At 42.0% G+C, this 19,919-nt stretch overlaps 1 protein-coding gene across 4 annotated transcripts; it reads right to left on the bottom strand.

Moving 5' to 3' along the window:
- Nucleotides 1-5,500: 5,500 nt before the first annotated feature.
- CBX3 (chromobox 3) lies at nt 5,501-19,789 on the bottom strand. Of its 4 annotated transcripts, XM_083706123.1 has the most exons (7): nt 19,655-19,789; nt 17,924-17,974; nt 17,691-17,753; nt 11,771-11,913; nt 10,246-10,411; nt 9,781-9,875; nt 5,501-8,699 (listed from the first exon to the last, which is right to left on the bottom strand). In XM_083706123.1, the coding sequence occupies exons 4-7, from the start codon at nt 11,905-11,907 to the stop codon at nt 8,573-8,575; spliced, it is 525 nt and encodes a 174-aa protein (XP_083562249.1). In that variant the 5' UTR covers nt 11,908-11,913; nt 17,691-17,753; nt 17,924-17,974; nt 19,655-19,789; the 3' UTR covers nt 5,501-8,572. The 4 variants fall into 4 exon arrangements, with proteins under 4 accessions (XP_083562249.1, XP_083562247.1, XP_083562248.1 ...); XM_083706121.1 differs by lacking the exon at nt 17,691-17,753; XM_083706122.1 differs by lacking the exons at nt 17,691-17,753; nt 19,655-19,789 and adding an exon at nt 19,432-19,582.
- Nucleotides 19,790-19,919: the final 130 nt, after the last annotated feature.

Genomic DNA, 19,919 nt, shown 5'->3' with positions numbered 1-19,919 from the left:
TAGGGTTGTGCGCTCATCTCACTCTATAGGCCAGGGGGCAGCGCTGTCCGCAGACACTTCTGGGTCACATGGCCAGCGTGACAAGCTGCATCTGGCGAGCTAGCGCAGCACACGGAAACGCCGTTTACCTTCCCGCTGGTAAGCGGTCCCAATTTATCTACTTGCACCCGGGGGTGCTTTCGAACTGCTAGGTTGGCAGGCGCTGGGACCGAACGATGGGAGCGCACCCCGCCGTGGGGATTCGAACCGCCGACCATGCGATCGGCAAGTCCTAGGCGCTGAGGTTTTACCCACAGCGCTACCCGCATCCCTTAGTAGCAGCTTAGAGACCAACTAAATTTGTTCTGGCTATAAGCTTTCATGTGTATGTACACTTGTTCAGATACACTGAAACAGAAGTCACCAGACCCTTATATAAAGTGGGAGGGTGGGGTGGGGTTTTTCTCAGAAGGGTAGTAGGAGATGGGTGATTGACTCAATGGGTATGGTAAACCTGTTGACGACTGGTTGGTACTGTGTAAGACTCCAGACCTCACTTTCATCTTATTGGGATCTGTAGCAATAAAAATTTTATTGTCTCTCATCCAGTGGGATACCCTGGCTGCCCACTGAGGAAAGGTGAGGGGGAGAAACACAAAACCTTCCCCTATAGGAAAGTTCGCCATGTTTCTTGGGTGTCCACACTATTCATCACTGTCCTTCAGAAGAGGACCATTCCTTATCAGCGAAACACTAAGCCAAGGCAGCTGCTCTCATAAGTGCCTGCCCTTTCAAATCCACATAAAAGTAAAACAGATATGCTCCTTGCCTGTAAGTTGCAATTAACACTGCTGAGTCAACTGTCTTTAAAACTGTCCAAAATGAAAACAAACAAATTAGAGCAAAAAAATGCTTGCATTAGCAACTAGTGTAGTGTAGACTTCTTAGCCGGCCTTTCCCTTGCTGCACTGTAAATAATTATCTGTAAACTCCAAGCTTACAGACTCTGAAAGCACAAACGTTGATTCAACAAATGGGTCACCAACCTTTTGTAGAATCGGTGGGCATATTTTCAATTTCGAGAAAGTACTATGAGCGACAGTCAGAAAATGGCTGCTGGGGGTGTGGGTGTGCGGCATGGCACAAAGAGCAGGCAGAGGGACATAGCATGATACTCTATCAGGGAGAGGGCTCTCATTGCTGTCCCCCCAGTACGAGGGAAAATATACAAAACTACGCCAATATACAAGGTGGCAACAGCACAGACACTCTCTATCACACACATAGCACACTCTCACTGGACACAAACCAACGCTTCAAGTTAAAAGAAAGGAGTTTCCCACTAAAGCTGACCCAGAAACTCCAGTGGGTGCAGAATGCCACGGCGAGGCTCCTTACGGGGTCCTTGCCGCGGGATTACATTCATCCAGTGATTTGCCAGCTGTACTGGCTCCAGGTGGAGTACAGGGTCAAGTTTAAGGTGCTGGTTTTGATCTTTAAAGCCCTATGCAGCCTAGGACCCTCATACCTATGGGACCACCTCTCCTGGTATACCCCGCGGTCCACAAATAACAACACTTTGGAGGTCCCAAGCCACAAGGTGGTTAGATTGGTCTCAACTAGGGCCAGGGCCTTTTCAGTACTGGCCCCAACTAGGTGGAACGCACTGTCACAAGAGACCAGGGCCCTGCGGGACTTGACATCTTTCCGCAGGGCCTGCAAGAGAGAGCTGTTCCTCCTGGCCTTTGGTTTGGACTCAGTCTGACCCTTATGTTTCCCTCCCCTTAAGGTTTTGATTTTTGGGCTACTATTAAAATGAGGCTGCATTTTAAATTGTATTTTAACCCGTATAAATAGGTTTTTTTTTGTTTTTTGTTTGTTTCCCCCCTATTATGTTTTATTGTAATTTTATTGGTGTTAGCCGCCCTGAACCCAGCTCAGGCTGGGGAGGGCGGGGTATAAATAAAAAATTATTATTATTATTATTAAACATAAGGAAGAATTTTCTGATAGTTATAGCTGTTCCAAACAGACTTCTTTGGGATGTTGTGGGCTCTCCTGCATTTGAGGTTTTTAAGCAGAGTTGGGATGACCATCTGTTATGGAAGCGTTAGTTGAGATTTCTGCATTACAGAGGGTTGGCCTAGATGGCCCTTCCAAGTCTTATGATTCTATGACCTTGGGTTATAAACTAAAATATGCATGTTAGGCATACCTGATCCTATAGAATACAACTTGACTCAAATGCTTAAGGTAAAGGTAAAGGTACCCCTGCCCGTACGGGCCAGTCTTGACAGACTCTGGGGTTGTGCGCCCATCTCACTCAAGAGGCCAGGGGCCAGCGCTGTCCGGAGACACTTCCGGGTCACGTGGCCAGCGTGACATTGCTGCTCTGGCGAGCCAGAGCCGCACACGGAAACGCCGTTTACCTTCCCGCTGGTAAGCGGTCCCTATTTATCTACTTGCACCCGGAGGTGCTTTCGAACTGCTAGGTTGGCAGGCGCTGGGACCGAGCAGCGGGAGCGCACCCCGCCGCGGGGATTCGAACCGCCGATCGACCTTTCGATCGGCAAGTCCTAGGCACTGAGGCTTTAACCCACAGCGCCACCTGCGTCCCAAATGCTTAACTGTGCTTAAAACCACGAATTTCACAAGAGACACATATTCATAGCGGAGCGCATGCAACTCTTCTGAATCCTTGTTTTTGACATGGAGCTACTTATGTTATTTACAAGCTTAACCAACCGAGGAATAGGCAAATGTCACACAGCCCATCTTAACCCTTTCCGGACCGGGTGGGCGGGGCTTCCCAATGCGTTAGTACCGTATTTTCTTGCTGATGTTTCTGCAGCATGAGCAAAAATAGATAAAAAGTCATTATTTCGAGTCATTGGTTTGCCAAGATTAAACTGCCGTCCCCTGAGTCCCGTTCTGCCTTTGCTTGGTGCAACATTAAAAATAAAATAAAAATCTAGCCAACTAAGGCTTCTTCTTGCTCCCCTATGTATATTTACTTGGGAGTAGGCGCCACAGACGTCGGTGTCTTTCACCGCTGAGCAAACGTGCATGGGACCGGGTTGCACGTGAATTCAGGCTCCGGCAGTAGATCTAGCAAAAGAATCCGGAGCTGGAAGGGACCTACTTCCTGTCATTGCAGGCGATCTCTTATTGGTCGGGCTTGCGATGGAGCAGCCGCAGAGGAAGGAGCGGTAAGAGTAGATCGCTCATGCGGAAATGCCGGTGCTGCAAAGAGCAATAGGAGCGGGTAGGGGGGAGGGGAGAGGTGCTGGAAATATGATCGTTGGTCCTTGAACTTGTCAGATCAACAGATCGTATCTCCATAATAAGATAACAATGCATCTTTTACAGCATGCAGTCTTTCCAGGACTGCGGGGGGGGGGGGTGCGGTCAGAAGTGAAGATTACGCTGGTTTGCCTTCAGCCTATCTCATAGTCATTATAAAATCAGCCCTTGACGTCCAGATGTCAGGATGGGAGATTATTAGTAACGTCACACAAATACCGCTCCCTGCTCCCAAATCTGAAGTGTGCAACATTTTAAAGGATTTGGGCTATCTGTAATGAAGGCGCAATAACACGAAAGGGCTATTAACAGCTTCCATTTATTTTGCATGATGAATACTGTACGTATAATGCAGTACCATGGGCAGATCCTAACTTTACAAAGAACAAAGCTGAACAAAAATGAACCATCTTAACAAGGAGGGGGCAGGGATTCAGATGCCATGAAATATTTTGGTTTAAACCAGGGTTTCCCAAACTTGGGTCTCCAGCTGTTCTTTGACTACAACTCCCATCATTCCTAGCTATCAGGACCAGTGGTCAGGGATGATGGGAACTGTAGTCCAATAACTGGAGACCCAAGTTTGGGAAACCCTGGTTTAAACCATATATATATATATATATATATATATATGCAGGTTTTGGTGTCCTCGGGTGTCTTCCCGTGTAAAAGTTGGGGTGTCTAGGCGACGTTTCGACGAGGTCTCACTCGTCATCTTCAGGCTGGTGCTTTCGGCTTCTTGTTACTGGAACAGAGCGGGATCTCAATGTTTGAGTTCCTATAAATACTGTAGAGGGGGTGTGGTGTCTAGCCTCCAATGTTCTGGGCAGAGAGGAAGTTCCCAGGCTAGTGTGCCTTTTCTTCTTTTGTTCCTTAATTACTTGAGAGATACCTTGAGTGATTTCTTGAGTGATATCCTGAGTACCACTTAGGTGGGTCATTAGGTGTGGATTAGTTGCTAAAGTCTTTGTGTCTTGACCTCTGTTCAAGACACAAAGACTTTAGCAACTAATCCACACCTAATGACCCACCTAAGTGGTACTCAGGATATCACTCAAGAAATCACTCAAGGTATCTCTCAAGTAATTAAGGAACAAAAGAAGAAAAGGCACACTAGCCTGGGAACTTCCTCTCTGCCCAGAACATTGGAGGCTAGACACCACACCCCCTCTACAGTATTTATAGGAACTCAAACATTGAGATCCCGCTCTGTTCCAGTAACAAGAAGCCGAAAGCACCAGCCTGAAGATGACGAGTGAGACCTCGTCGAAACGTCGCCTAGACACCCCAACTTTTACACGGGAAGACACCAGAGGACACCAAAACCTGCATTCCTGTACCCGTGAAAATCTACGAAAGCATATATATATATATATATATATATATATATATATGTGTGTGTGTATATTAATTATTTTATAAAAATAAAATATTGGTAATGTAATTTAACAAATAAGGCTATGTTCTTGGATCTTATTCTGCAAACCACATTCTTGTTGGTTGCCTGTTCGTATCCTACAAGGTACTATTTGATAAATCACCATAAAGTTCCCCAAACCTGCATGATCAAATGCACGTAGCAGAGTAACATGCACAAACGAGAGCTTGTCTGCATGTGCAGAAAGCAGCAACTGTGTAGCAATTACCATTTAATTCAAAGGCTGGAGGGGAAGAACTGTAAATTATCTGGTGTTGCAGAATTAAGTCTTTACCAATATGGCCCAAGCCTATCTCTGCAATAACCACTCACCTGCGTAACTTTCAGCAAAAAATGAATTATCATCCAGAGATTGAAAACTATACAGATGCCATGGCCAAGGTAGCTTTTCCTTTCCATGTTCACAAAAAGAATGTGATTTTTATTCATGCACCCTGCCATCTAGAAATGTGAAGCCTTCCCTGTCCGTCCACCCTCCCCCCCCCCCCCAACTAGCCAGGTTTGAAACTGCAGCTGCTGAAGTGGAGAAGGACTTTTGCATGACACTAAAATATGGGAGATGGTGTTTTAGGAAGCTATCCTGTCCCAAGATGGGTGGAATTAATCTTTGTGCACACAGCAAGCAGGTTACTTGCACACAACTTTCACCTACTCACTTGTAAAACCAATTCATTCATACACTCTTAAGGTTTGGGTCCCAAAGCATATGTATCTGCAACACGAACACTGTTGGGCAGCACCAAAAGACAGGGAAAAATAAGGATGGGAGCAACAACAGGAGCAAGGAAATGTTTTATTGAAATGTAGGGAGTCAATTCCACATATGAAAACCTTATTTTTTCCAATACCATATTTAGAAGACTCAATTGTCTCATAAATGAAATGTTCCATTCTAGCCATTTTATCACTTCGGAGCTACTTGAAGCATTGTAGCTCACTTTGACCAGTTTTGAGAATTTTGTTAAAACCAGCTCATGTACTGACCCGACAAGGGAAAGCACAATAATACTTAAGTCAGTAAAAAAAAGCTCACATTTACCACCTTGTATTCCAAGGGGCTTCAGACTGTTAAATTTACTACATCTCCAGTTACAGTAATCTTCCCATCAAGCAGTAACACATTGAATCAATATAAAGTTTTTCTAAAGATAAGGAACTGGGTGCATCCTTTCCTTTTCTGACTGTAGCAATGCAGATGAAAATGTCTACTAGGAAGCTGGAATTTAATGGCAGTCCAGGTATCTCAAAAGCTTTTCACTGCCCTGTGCACAACTTGTTTTAAATTTAGTTGCTATTGTAAAGTTGGCATCTTGAAATTTAAACACTCTCATTTCAGCACTAGTGGGGTTTGTTTTTGTTTACATGAATTTATTTGTTGCTTATTCTATCCTTACCAAGAAAATTCTGTGCATACTAGCAGGTAAATCCCTGACACCCTAGTATGCATTTTGGTCCTAATATGCTACAGTATTATTAAAAAAGAAAATAAAGTTGTTTTCTCAAATGATCATGTTGATTGAATATTATCAAGATTGAGACTGGAACAAGTTTTATTTCAAAACCTGCCATTTAAATACCAATCCTAAAAATAGGTGAAACCCCATTTCTATGGCTAATGGTTTTGCTGCATTTTATGGAATGCCATTTTTAAAATAGGACTAGTACAACTCCTGTAACACCAGTGCATTGGGGAACCTGCTTAGTAAAGACAGCTTATGATGAATAATCACCTGCAGAAGAGGAATACATAACAGCTTTATGATGGCGATTATCCCCATTTTAAAAAATATTTTATTACCTAAAAAATAATAATTTAGTTTTATCAGTTGCATTCATCCCATAATACAATTATAATCATGTAAAGAAAAGGACTGCAATTGTGCTGCTTCAGCACATCTCTGCCATATTCCACACTGGTGGGGTCTGAAGAGAGGTCAGTATGATTAAGAAGCATAAGAATACAGGGTTCAAAATTATACCAGAAATCCACATGTATACAACAGGTTCCCCTCTTCAGACCTTTCCCTCTGCTGTGGCCTATGTCAAAGTTTCAATACAGTTCTGCCTGCATGAGTGCAATCCAGCTCTCTTCTTCACACCATTATAATCATAATATTGGAAGAGTACCCTTATATGGACAAGACAGACTGGCAGGGGATATGATTCAGCCATGTGTGCAGCCCCTTTGTTGTGATTACAATTCAATGAATTAGAAAGCATAAAGCTACTGTATCAGTGGCTTGAATGGACAAATTATATATTTATATACATGTGTGTATACACATTGCTAGTATTTCCATGTGCGTGTAAAGGAGGGAACGATTCAAAATTGCTATTCACATATACAGACGTACCTTGGAAATCGAACGAAATCTGTTTCGGAAGTCTGTTCGACTTCCAAAACATTCAGGAACCAAGGCGCGGCTTCTGATTGGCCGCAAGAAGCTCCTGCAGCCAATCACTGCAGAAGCCCCACTGGACGTTCAGCTTCCAAAAGAACGTATGAACACCGAACAATCATTTCCGGTTTTCAATCATCGGGGAGCCAAAACGCTCAGCAACAAAGCTGTTCGAATTCCAAAGTGTGACTGTACTGTGTAAAGGCCATGTGTGAACTTAGGTATACACTTCTTCTGTAATGCAAGGCAAAAGTGCACCCAGAAATTTGCTCCACCTGCAGTTAAATCAGCAGCGAGAGACAGTGAGTTTAGCTCACTTTAGAAAAAAGTTATTTTCACAGCACTATTATACATACTGGGTAGTTTCTCATGAAGTCACTGAACAAAATCAACAATTGGTATGTTTTTAGGAACTAGCCCATATTGCATAGAATCATAGAGTTGGAAGGACCCCTGAGGGTCATCTAGTCCAACCCCCTGCAATGCAGGTACGGGGATCAAGCCTGCAACCTTGGTGTTATCAGCACCATGCTCTAACTAGCTGAGCTATGCTGTTGTGTTGCACACATCATGCCAGAGCAGTCTGTAGTATGGCCCTAGGTAAAAACATGGCTTTGTATCCTCTCACACACTTCTGCCAAACTCATCTCAATCCGGAGTATACACCTTAGAAACCAAATTGCTTTGACTGGAGAAATGGCAACCAAGTCTGGACATTGACCTCCTAGAAACTGAGAAATGTAATATTGCTCATGATCCAGTTAGGTCAAACTTAAAAGCATGCTACTGGAGATTTGTATGGCCACCTGAAACAAAAGTTAGTTTATTCTAAGACACAAGCCAAGGAAAGTTGTGGGCAAAACAGTAGGGGCCATGCAAAATCTCATTGCAGTAATTCTGCTTGGTGAAAAGCCAGTGCTTTTATTGGAGGATGCTATTTTTCTGAAGATTCTTAAGCTTATCACTGTTTGGAAAACAAGGAACAATAATATAAAACTATTTTATTGATAAGTGTTCACCAGTATTTACAATAAAGTAAATAATATACAGCCTGCACCTTCCACTTACTAAAAAGTTTTTACCTGGTCCCTTAAGAACCAAGTAGCCACAAATACTAAAGACTTGAAAGGACTAAACTGGGGGAAAGATGCATGCACAAGTCGTATAGAACTACAAAAACACTTGTGAATTTGATCAATCTGCCATTAGGGTTCACTATTAACTATCAAGTTTTATAAAACACTTTGCCTAAAATGAAGAAAGCAGTACCAAATGTTCTCCTGTAATAAAACAAAGCAAATAGCACAAACTCTTTTTTTTCTTTCTGTTTATGCAAAACACATTACTTCAAAAATAATCAAACTTGTCTCATTAAAACGTAGCTTTCAACGTTTCTGGTAAGTTATAACCATACATATATAAAAAAAGGGGGGAAGGGGGATAACTCAAACAATTATTGCGCTTCATCCTCTGGGCATGAGTGCCAGGTTAGTCGTTCTTCATAAAAAGCAATTACAATCTGAGGGCATTTAACATTTGCTTCTTTGGCGAGCACCAGGTCTGCTTCATCAGAATCTTTCCTGTTTTAAAAAAAGAACATGCATTCAGGATTTCGTGAGCCTGTCTGAAGTACCGCTACTCGACCTTTTCAGTAGTAGTTATGCACATAACCCAATCCTTGACACATTTATGCAAAAGTTTGTCTGATTTAATGCAGCAGACCTTTATTCCCAGGCAAGCACGTACATGATTATCATAGACCAGGGGTCTATGCGGCCCAATCGCCTTCTCAATCCGGCCCACGGGCGGTCCGGGAATCAACATGTTTTTACATGAGTAGAATGTGTCCTTTTATTTAAAATGCATGTCTGGGTTATTTGTGGGGCATAGGCATTCATTCACCCCCCCCAAAAAAATATAGTCCGGCCCACCACATGGTCTTAGGGACAGTGGACCGGCCCACAGCTGAAAAAGGCTGCTGACCCGTTATAGACTTATCATTAAAAGGGCCAAAGGAATTCAGAATTCCTGCTCTAATTATTCAAAGTTTGCTTAACTGAGAATCTTGGGCAGTAGCAGCTCTTCAAAGGGGGAGGGCATACTAGGTATCTCTTCCCATTTGTAACAAAACCTAAGTTGCTGTTCACTGGATATCTTATGCCATCAGTAAAGCAGTCAATAGTAACTGTTGGGGGAGATTTCTGAATGTAGCTGCTAATGCCGCAGGAGTAAGTAGGCCTTTGTTTCAAGAACACATGAATAAAACTGAGCTGCAAGTGTGTAGCTATGGTCTTTGGAGTAGAAATTCAGTCTTACGCTGTAACAATTTAAATAATCATTCATAAAAGTACAGTAAAAACTAAATACCAGCAATAGTGGTTTAAGTTTGATAGAGGTGGTAACAAAATAGGCTAGGGCTCTCTTCAGTTTAAAGCCTAGTACTAGTTTGGTACTAAACAGCAACAAGAGTGCCCTTAAGTTTTCTAAACTCCTTAAGTGGTAAAGGACCAAAATTACCAATGCTCAGAGGGAGGACCAACCCAACCACCAATAGTCTTTACATCCTATCAGTCAGTTTATAACAGGAAAATTATATTCTTTATAAAGGTCAGTCTAAGATACACTTTGCACTGCTGCTGAAATTTCCATTCTACCACTTACCATTTCATAAGAAACATAAGTTCCCCACTACTGTCTGTGGCTCCAATTATTCGCTCAGGATCAAGACCTCTTGCAAATCCCCTGGGTTTATCAACCTGTTTGATTAAATATGGAGTAACATTAAAATACGTTCCAACTATTGTAGAAAAGCTGCCATAGAACACACAAATCCCCTCAAAGGTATTCCAGAATGTCAGCAAAAAATTTTTTTAAAAAAAATTACACCAAGCTTTCAGTTCTTTTACCCATCAACTGTTTCATTTCACTTTCCATGAACATACTGATAACTTCACAGTACTAAAGAATTAATTTTCTGCAGATCAGAAGACATTTTTAGAAACTTTTCAGACTGATTGTTAAAGAGGTTAACAAGATGTAACCTAGTACAAGCAGTTTGCAAAACTGGGCTATAACAGCTCTTAGGAGATACTTTTTAGGAGAAATCCAAACACCAAACCAACTTACAGACTCTCTTTTTTTCTTTGATTTGCTGTCATCAGACTCACTATCGGAAAGAGATTTTCTTTTGGCGCCCTCTGTTTTTTCTTTACCAGCTTTCTGGGAACTCAGAAAAGCTTCTATTAACTCTGGACAATCCAAGTTTTCTTCTGGTTCCCATGTGTTATCAGCACTGAAACAAAATTCATGAAAAAAAAGAATGGAAGTAATTAGAAATCTGGATCAGATGGCGAAACTCTATAACGTCAAACCACCCACCCTAACAAAATGCTAAATTGTGGTCAGTTATTAAAGACACTGAAGTCATAGTTCTCTGCAATTTAATTTTATGTGGGCCAACTTGAGTCACAACAAATTCTGTAAAAATATTTCAAACCTACTTGTGTACAATCATTTAGACTTAAGATTATGGGGAAATGGTCATGGGTTACCCAGTGTAGACAGTAAGGTTTGTTAAATAAGCTGAATTATTATTTCGAAGTCCACAAATAGTAACATAAGGAACACTATATAAGTCAATTGAGCCCTATAATAATGTTCAGTTTGCAAACATGCAGAATTGCACACAAGGACAAAGAATTTTTTGGATGTTTCTATACTTAGGCTGAGTTTCTAGTCTTTCACAAGTGCCAGAGAAAAATGAATCAATATTCTTCTGTTCCTGGTAAACTGGATTTTACTTTTTAAAAACCTTGGAATGCTTACTTTGGTCTATGCTGCTATATTGCTATTTATAGTAAAGAAGTAGCATGTTTAGCAAGGTTCTAGAAAAACATATGCTTGTTAATTATGCATAACTGGGAGAGACTATGTTGCACTTTATAAAACCTTGCAAACTAGATGGGGTGAGAGGAGAGGTCTTGCACTCCACAAGGACCAGTACACTAAGAAACATTTTCAGCAAGATGTATAGAATTGACTGAGAAGAAAAAAGCAGATTATTTTTGTAGTTAAGATTGGTAACCTTTTCTAAAGTGACTAATGTGTGTTAACAAAGATGGCAATATGGTTCTTGATCATATTAATTCAGTTTTAATTTCTAGTTCAATCAGCAGCTTTTGGATTACAGTGGTACCTCTGGTTAAGAATTTAATTCGTTCTGGAGGTCCGCTGTTAACCTGAGGTACCACTTTAGCTAATAGGGCCTCCCACTGCCACCGTGCAATTTCTGTTCTTATCCTGAAGCAAAGTTCTTAACCCGAGGTACTATTTCTGGGTTAGTGGAATCTGTAACCAGAGGTACCACTGTAGTTACAGTCGGGTGTCAAATGACACATACTGCCAATAGTGTAAGGAGGTATTGCCATCGGTAGCATGGGCTGAAGAGGCATCCACACAGCCAGAGCTGTTTTTATTTTTTACTGCAGCCCACCACATTATTAATTTAAATCATTTCTAAACAGGTCAGTCAGAGTTTTACAGGAAGTGATTATTTTTGGCTATGTGAGTATTTCAAAATGTTTTCAGCTCTACGCCTACACCCCCAACCAACCAAGCACTGAAAATAGTAGTTCTGGATGAAGCTCCTTACTCAGTAAATCCTTTCCATTTCAAGAAGTACTCAACCTTGCCATTAACTACACGCCTGTCCAGGACTTTCTCCACAACGAATTCTTCAGGTTCTGTTTCTTCAACTTTTTTGCCTTTGCCATTCTGCTTTTTCCCCATTTTATGCTACAAAACAAAATCATTTGAAGAGATGTATTTTAACAGTTATACTGCTATTCAATTCTAGGTCTACAGGACTTAAGATTCTCATGGAAAATTTCGTATTTTGCTCAGTGAGAGAACAAATTATTGTAAAAAGAACCCTTTTGGGTCAATGAAGTTAATTCCAAATCTCTTTTGCAATGAATTCTAAATCCTTTTGTTTGAAATAATTGTTTGCTATTTTGTTCCAAATAGCTTATTGCCATTCGCTTTGTACAGATGGGTATTAAAATATATTGTATAAAAAGTAAGCTTTAAAAAGGAATTTTGGGAAGGCACACAGAAGATAGAAGGATGAGCTTCTTTAGCTTTTTTAATTACTTGCATACATGTTATACCAATAGTCTTCAACTTTTTCAGACCTGGGACCTACCTTCAACTGAAACATGCATTTGGGAACCCATTTCTTAAATTTTACTACAAATGGCAAAATTTTCACTTTATATTGTGGTAGTGCTGCTGCTGCACCTTCGATCAGTTAGCAACCCAGTAGTGGGTCCTGAGCCATTAGTTGAAGACCAGTGAGTTATATATGCCTTGTTAATAGCAATTCAACAACAGTTAATAGAAGCTTGAGCATTTTTCAGATGCTAAATCTGAAACATTTATTTAACAATTACATCCATGCATGATTTTGACTTTCATTATGGACAGCAGAACATACATGTGCAAAAACATACTTGTGCAAAAGTTTCAGAGTTGCTCTTGATAAAGCTAGGTTGAAACTTTGTTTACTGTTCACTAATACAAATGCCTATCGCATTGCTGGAACTTTATAAATCAAGCACAGCACACTTTAAGTAAGACTGAAAATCACTTTAATTTAAGCTCCACTTAACAGCCAAACATTCAGATAACAAAGTACTACATCCACATCATCCTCAAAGCATTCCAACTTCAGTAATGCACAATTTAGTGTAACAGGATTATTATTTTTTCCAAATTTTCCCTATGCATTGGCTTGAAACCAGTATATTAGTGTCATGCTAAAAGTGCTGCAGTTCAAGAGTCAAGTGTAGAATTGCAGACAGAGTTTTGGAAGCACTCCTTAGGCAGTGTTCGAAACTCACATTGTTCAGGTGCATTTTGTGACAGGTAATTTCATTAGTGCAAGCAGTTTCTGAGCTCTGGGCACAATAATGCACCTAGGACTTCACATTGAAACTACAGAGTAGAAGAAAGACCTTTTTCTGTCTTTCCACTTCCAATTACTCTCTGAAGATTGGAGAAGAGACCCTCTGAAGAGTATTAGGTGGTGGGCAGGGGAAGGACTAGATCAGGGGTGTCCAACTGGTCGACCGTGATCGACAGATCGATCCCCGGATGATTGTTGTCGATCGATCGCAGGATCCCTATTGCTCACGTTGTTTAGAATTATGTTTCCGCCCCCTCCCCCATGGTCTTTCCCTGCATCGTGTTTAGTTGTCTGCTGTAGCACTGCATTCGTCTCTTAGCAGCTGTTATTGGTGAGCAATTTATTTTAATTTTGCACTTAGAAGTCTGACCTACTCCTCTAAAAAAAGCTCTTAACAACTTTGACCTGCCCCCCTAAAATGGGTAGATCACTGCTAGCCCCTCCCCCGAGTAGATCACAGTCTCTTGGGAGTTGGACATCCCTGGTCTAGACCATTTGAAAAATGAATGTAATATTTTAGCTGCAGTTCATTCATTTCCAGCTTTGTATTCTTGTTATAAAACGCGCACAGAGATATTCTGTTGTTGTGCCAATAACTTAGGTTTAAGGTGCCCTTTAGCTCCTAGCTCTCATATCTCAGTTTCTAACACTGTCCTTAGGCATTCAAAATAGCAAACATCAGGAAATCATGTTGTATACTGATCACCAAACAATCCTTTGGAGAAAACTAGATTGAAGGCAGAAATGGCCATGATTCAGAAATCCCATGTTCTGTCAGCTCCATAATAATGTACTTGCTTTTCTTGAGTGCCAGATGGCAAATGTCTTTTGATACTCAGTTAAATATCAAAAACAGCTTGACAGAGGTATGATATAGGAAACCACCTATTCAAAATGGGTATGGCAGAAATGAAAAAAAAAAAACATATGTACAAGAACATTGCACGTAATATGCCCAAAGAGGCAATGTTAATGTCTCTTGCCCTCCAAGTGCTACCAAGATTACCAAGGGAATGTGAATATGTGGAGATAGTTTCCAGCAATTAAGACTGCCAGTGTGTGGGGATTGTTTCCTCTCTAACTATGGGAATTTCGGAGCTAATACAAAACAAGCAACCTACTTGTGCAGTTATACTGTCATATCCCTGAAAACATTTGGAATAAAGCACAAAAGAAATCAAAAGTTTACGAATATATGCATGCCATATTACTAATTAAGTCTCTGCATTGACACTCCCCGCATCCAAGTGAGTATTTCCCACCCACCATTTGAAATTCAGCTTTATGTAGCTTTATACAGCTGATCATTCATGTCCAATCTTGCAGGTGAGGAGGGGGCACACACCAGTCTGTCAAACAGACCTACAGTATTTTAAGCTCTTGGCAGAGTGGAGGGATATGCAATTCATGTTATCCCTTCCTTAGAAACCATGCACTGATACGAGTTATCAATTTTCAAATTGCACCCTCAGTTAAAAGCTCAACTGCTGATCTAGATTTATTTTTTAAAAAATATTCCCAGCGTATTTTTAAGCAACTGATGCATAATTAAAATTTATGCATACTAATAATGGCATAGCATTGTACAATGTAATAATATATTACGTAAGACCTATAATGTAGATAGATACATGAAAGCAAATGGAAAAAAGCTGAGAATTATTGAATGGGGACATTATCTGTCTCCTGTGGAGCTTCCCCCCTCCCAAAGGAAAATTTTGGGGGATCACTGAAAAAATCTATCACCTACTCTTTGAAATTAGTTAAATGCACCAATACTTTTAGAGATGCAATCCTATGTGTGAGCAGGAAGCACCATGATGAGCCAGAAAAAGCACACAAGACCCAGTGCTTACTGGGCAATAGTATGCATTGTTAGGAGTTAAGCACTCCTTTAGGAGATGCAAACACTTGCAAATTTTTAGGTTCCCCAAAAGCATTGTTCTGTGAAACTCCCAGAATTTTCTTTCTGTATGGAATACTGCTATCAGGAATGATGGGAGTATCATGCGGAGACACAGAAAGAAATTTCTGTTAAATTACAACCTTCACAGCCTGTTTAAAACTGTTGGTTTTTTTTAAAAGCTTAAGTTCACAATTCAATGTTTTGATCCAATTTTTTTACAGTTCCTGAAGGAGTTTTAAACTCTGAAATGTGAGGAGCAATAACAAAATAAATAGCGCCAGAACATGTCTCTTCCATTTCCTGTCTCCTAACCTGGGAGTAAAACCAAATGGGTGTGTTTTCTGCACACCCATTTGCCTTGGATTGATATGTAATTTAATAAATACACTAAAAAGGACAACTGATAGATCAATGATGAATTTTATGGTCTTAAAACAGTAAAATAAGCTTAGGTTTGACAGGAAAGCCAGTATTGTGTTCATATTTAACCCGTCCCCACTGAATTCCATTTTTCCAAACAAAAATGAGTATTTTTCCTCTATCGCTTCAAATTTCTAGAAATGCTACATCTCTAAATTTACTTACTGAATCTTACAGACACAACTAATTTTTACTATTGAATTGCCATTGCCACCTGTCTTACGATATCACTTTTCTCTCTCAGGAACTATTTGATAATACTCCTAGTTCAGCACCTTCTAAATTGCATGCCAAGGGCCAATACTGCTCCAGGAGAGGGGCTGAAGTGTTCCTTGAAAAATGAAGCTACTATGTTGGCTGCATCCTCTTCCATACTTGGTGGAATGAGGAGGGGCATAAGCATCACTGATTCTCTCCTCTCTTTAGTAATATATGTGCAGCAAAACATTATCCCAGGGAAAAAAGAATCATGCATCGGATTGCATGATCACAAGTCCCTAAGTGTTGGCTGGCTTGGCCTGAGTTATCTAGTAGTGCCTCATCTAAGTCAGTGGGACTTACCAGAGTAGATCTGTACAGAACTGAGCTGTTGATACCTCACCTTGCACTGTATTTCTGCTTGAGGCTAGAAATTATCCCTAGTGCTGCTTCCCCAGCTCCAAAAAGTGATGGGGACAAGATACCCGAAAGTGCTTCAATCACTCAGTGCTACTCGGGGATGCTGACTTACTTTCTTCCCTTCCACGTTTGCAGCTGGAAGGGAAGGTAAGAATTCATTTGGGTGCTAGAAAGCCAAGGTACTCAGTGTACATTTGTTACCATGTAAATCATTCTAGCTTCTTTCTCCAGCTCCAGAGGTAAAAGGGAATAATTTGTGCAGTTGGTGACACACGCTACATCTTGGAGGACCATAGGCATTCTAACGATCACCTTCAACTAGGAACTAGAGAAGCACATGGAACTTCCCTCAAGTTGTATTAAGCTTGCAAGAGGGAGGATGTCAGTGCTTCTCAAACTATCTGATGTGGTGGATGGGCAACATTTCCCAATTCCATGTGCCAGGGACCAATATCTTCCTTGGTCCCTGAAGCATCCCAACCTGGACTATGGTGGAGTTGCCTTGGACCAGCAGCTGATCAAGGACCACCACTTTGAATAGTACTGCATTATGCTACAGAGTTAACTAAAGCATGGGAATTTCCAAAAATATTCCTATTGCTTAGAAACGCAGCTTCATCCTTGACTGAGTGAACACAGGTAATAAGCGGGCAGTCCACCATCCTGTACAGTCGTACCTCTTTTTACGTTTGCTTCATGATACGTTTTTTCAAGTTGCGTCCCACGGCGATCCGGAAAGGATTATTTCTGGGTTTTGCTACTCATGAGTGCGCAGATGCGCAAAATGACATCATGCGCAGAAGCGGCGAATCATGACCCGTTCCTTTCAGGTTGCGAACGGGGCTCCAGAACGGATCCCATTCGCAACCAGAGGTACCACTGTAGTTGCAAAAAAGTGTCAAATTTTCATGGTGTGGATCCAGGAAGCATGTATATATTTATCATTTTAAGTGTGAGAATGAAGGTTGACAGTTAATTCAGAAGGAAAAATATAACTAAGCCTTATTAATGCATTAGGCACCTGCCTCTTCTGCCCTGTCCTCACTGCCCTCAACACATTGGAGGACAAAGGTCTGCAGTACTTTGTGCTCATGTGCAGGGTTCTAAATCACATTACACCTTCCAGAAGGTGTGGAGGCTGCGCACCATTGCAGGTAGGAGGGCCAGCAAGTGTCTCACTCTCCCCTTTGCATGATTCCAACCATCAAAAGGCTTTAATGCCTGAACAGGTCACTTGTGTCCCAGGCATCCAAGTGTTTAGAAAACAACCTCAATTAAACCAAGACCTCCAACTCTGACCTTATGTCAAGCGTTGACATATGCTGGAATCATGATCAGTTATATTAAATGATCACATGCAAACAAACCATGGCTTACATACCTACCACCTGTGAAGATAAGGCAAGCCCAAGAGGCTCAGTGGTTTAGACCACAGCACCACCCACGTCCATTAGGTATGTTGCTACCACAACATAATTGTTAATATAAACCGGAACTGGCACTAGATGCCACCACATGCCCTCGTAAATAGATTACAATCTACCACCCACGCAATACCATTTCCTCAAGCGGAACGTACATTATTACCTCTCTAAAACAGAGGTGAGGAATTGATTCATGTATTAGGCTTCAATAACAAAACTCATTGCTATAAAAATTTACCCCAGAGTGGTTTCCAGCAACCTTACTTGTTGATATCCAATGTAGCCATACTCAGAAGATGCACTGAAATCAATGGATGTTACTTGAGCCAAATGAGTGTCTGGTGTTTTTTGGAAAATGATGCTGGGGAGGGGAGATGTGGATGTATCTTTTTACACAGAGATGCCAACTTAATAAATCTGAAGAAATATGGTGGTAAAATCCTTACATATTTTAGGTGGTCATGAACTTACCAATGTAGATTTATTGGTGGCCATTTTTATTGCAGACTTGCTGAGCTTTTACTAGAAAAATGCATGACAAAAGGAATGTTGCATTACTCAGAGAAAGGCATCTCAGTACAAGTATGGTCCTTCTTCTATCCAGGTGATGGGGGAAAACTATTTCAAGTACATTAATAGAGTATGAAGTTAAGCCTCCATTATGCTAGGTATTATTTGGAATAACAGTTACCTACAATACATTATATGCCTTTTCACTAGTCAAATCTCACACATCCTGAGTTAGCACTAAAAAAAAGTTTGAAGGAAATTGTTATTTTGAAAATCTCTAAGACAAGTTATAATGAAATTAAATCTTCAACTGTAAGGTATATTACAGAATCCTGAATCCATTTGTATGTACTTACATCAGTGGTAGATGCAACCATTCAGGAAGATTCAGGATTAGTCTATTAACCAGCAGTACATCTACTATATAGGTGACCACTGCACCTTTTGACACATGACTTTACACATAAATTGTACAATAAAACATTTTGCCAATTCCAAAACATTAGATAAGTAAATACAAAATACTTTCTCAAATTCTGCAGTTCTGATTCATGGCGTTTCCTCTGCAGAGCTATAAAAGTAGCATCACAGCCATGAGATTCAGCAAAGCAAGGGAGAGACCAACCCCCTCCCTCCTCCCCCGCAGCTCTCTTGCACTCAGCAATCCTGAGCGCCTCCCACCACCACCTTGCAGGAGATAAGATATCATAGGACAATTTCAAGCCAGGCCAATCGTGCTTCCATTTAGGAGAAAGGAAAGAAAAGAAACCCAGAACGCGAGAGCAACAAAGGCCTGTTGCAAAGAAATGAAAGCTAAAATAGGTCTTAATAGCACGAGGTGAGCGCCGAAAGGGGGAAGGAAAGCAGACCCAAACGGGCCTCTCCCATCACCAAGAACATGAGAAGGCAAAGATGCAGGGTCGGCTGCGGTGGAAAGCGCCATATCACCGCGTCGTTCAGTACGACTTCCTGCCGCCGCCGTCGCCTCCTCTCTTCGACGAGCTTGAAAAGACACCGCCACGCTTTGACCCCCATCTGCAAACCGAACGCCACCCCCATCCAAGGCACTGAACCTTCATCTATCTCTATAGATCTATAGAAGTCCACGCTTCTGATCTCTGCTTTGTTCGCGGCCTGTGCCTCCTCCTCCCATCACCATTTGCTGATTCTTTTTTTTTTTTTTGAGGGGAGGGGGAAGCGGGAGCGGAGTGAGAAACAGCCCCCGGCTGCAATCCCCATTAAGACACCAACTAGGGAGCAAGCGATTTTTAAACTTCAGAAGTGAAGGCCCGAGGCGGGGTGGGGATGCGTGGTCATCGTCCTCTTTCCCCACCCCCCACCTACAAACAAATAGCCCCCAAAGCGGGTTCGGGGGTGGGAAAGGCCTAGCTGGTAGGAGTACTTGTGGGGTTTTGTGGTTTTTTTTAAGGCCCTCACAAGGCGCGGAAAGAAACGGCGGCGGCCCAAACCTGAGGCGGGAGGAGCGGGGTGGGGAAGGGAAAGCGGCCACGCCTGAGCCTCCCTCACAGAGTTACATAAAACATAATCCTAATAATGAGGGAAAGAAGAGAGGCGCCCTCGTTTCCCTCCCACCCCTCGCCGTCCTGCTATTCCGAACGGCCGTTAGAAGAGGGGGGGGGAGGAGATAGGAAAGTGAGCGGGGGGGGGGTGAAGAAAGCGAAAGATACGGACTTCCAATGGTGGGCACAGCGGCGCTCGGCTCCCGCGAAGTCTCCTGGCTCCCGGCGCGCACTGAGGCGGCGGCAACGGCAGCAGCTACATCTGAGGGGGCGGGGAGTGCGCGCGCGAGGCGGAAGAGGAGGGGGGCGGGGAGGGAGCCGCAGCCAAGGGCGGGAGCGCGGAGGGGGGCTGGGCAGGTTTTTTTCCCCCTCAGCGCCGCTGCGCGAGGAAGCAGAGGCTCCGCCCTCTTTCGTTCCCGCCCTTCGCTGCTGCGCCG

The sequence above is a fragment of the Podarcis gaigeae genome, assembly GCF_964106915.1.
Source record: "Podarcis gaigeae genome assembly, chromosome: 12".
In the NCBI taxonomy this organism is placed as follows: domain Eukaryota; kingdom Metazoa; phylum Chordata; class Lepidosauria; order Squamata; family Lacertidae; genus Podarcis; species Podarcis gaigeae.
The sequence above is the reverse complement of the archived record's forward strand: the minus strand, read 5'-3'. Positions and strand labels throughout refer to the sequence as shown.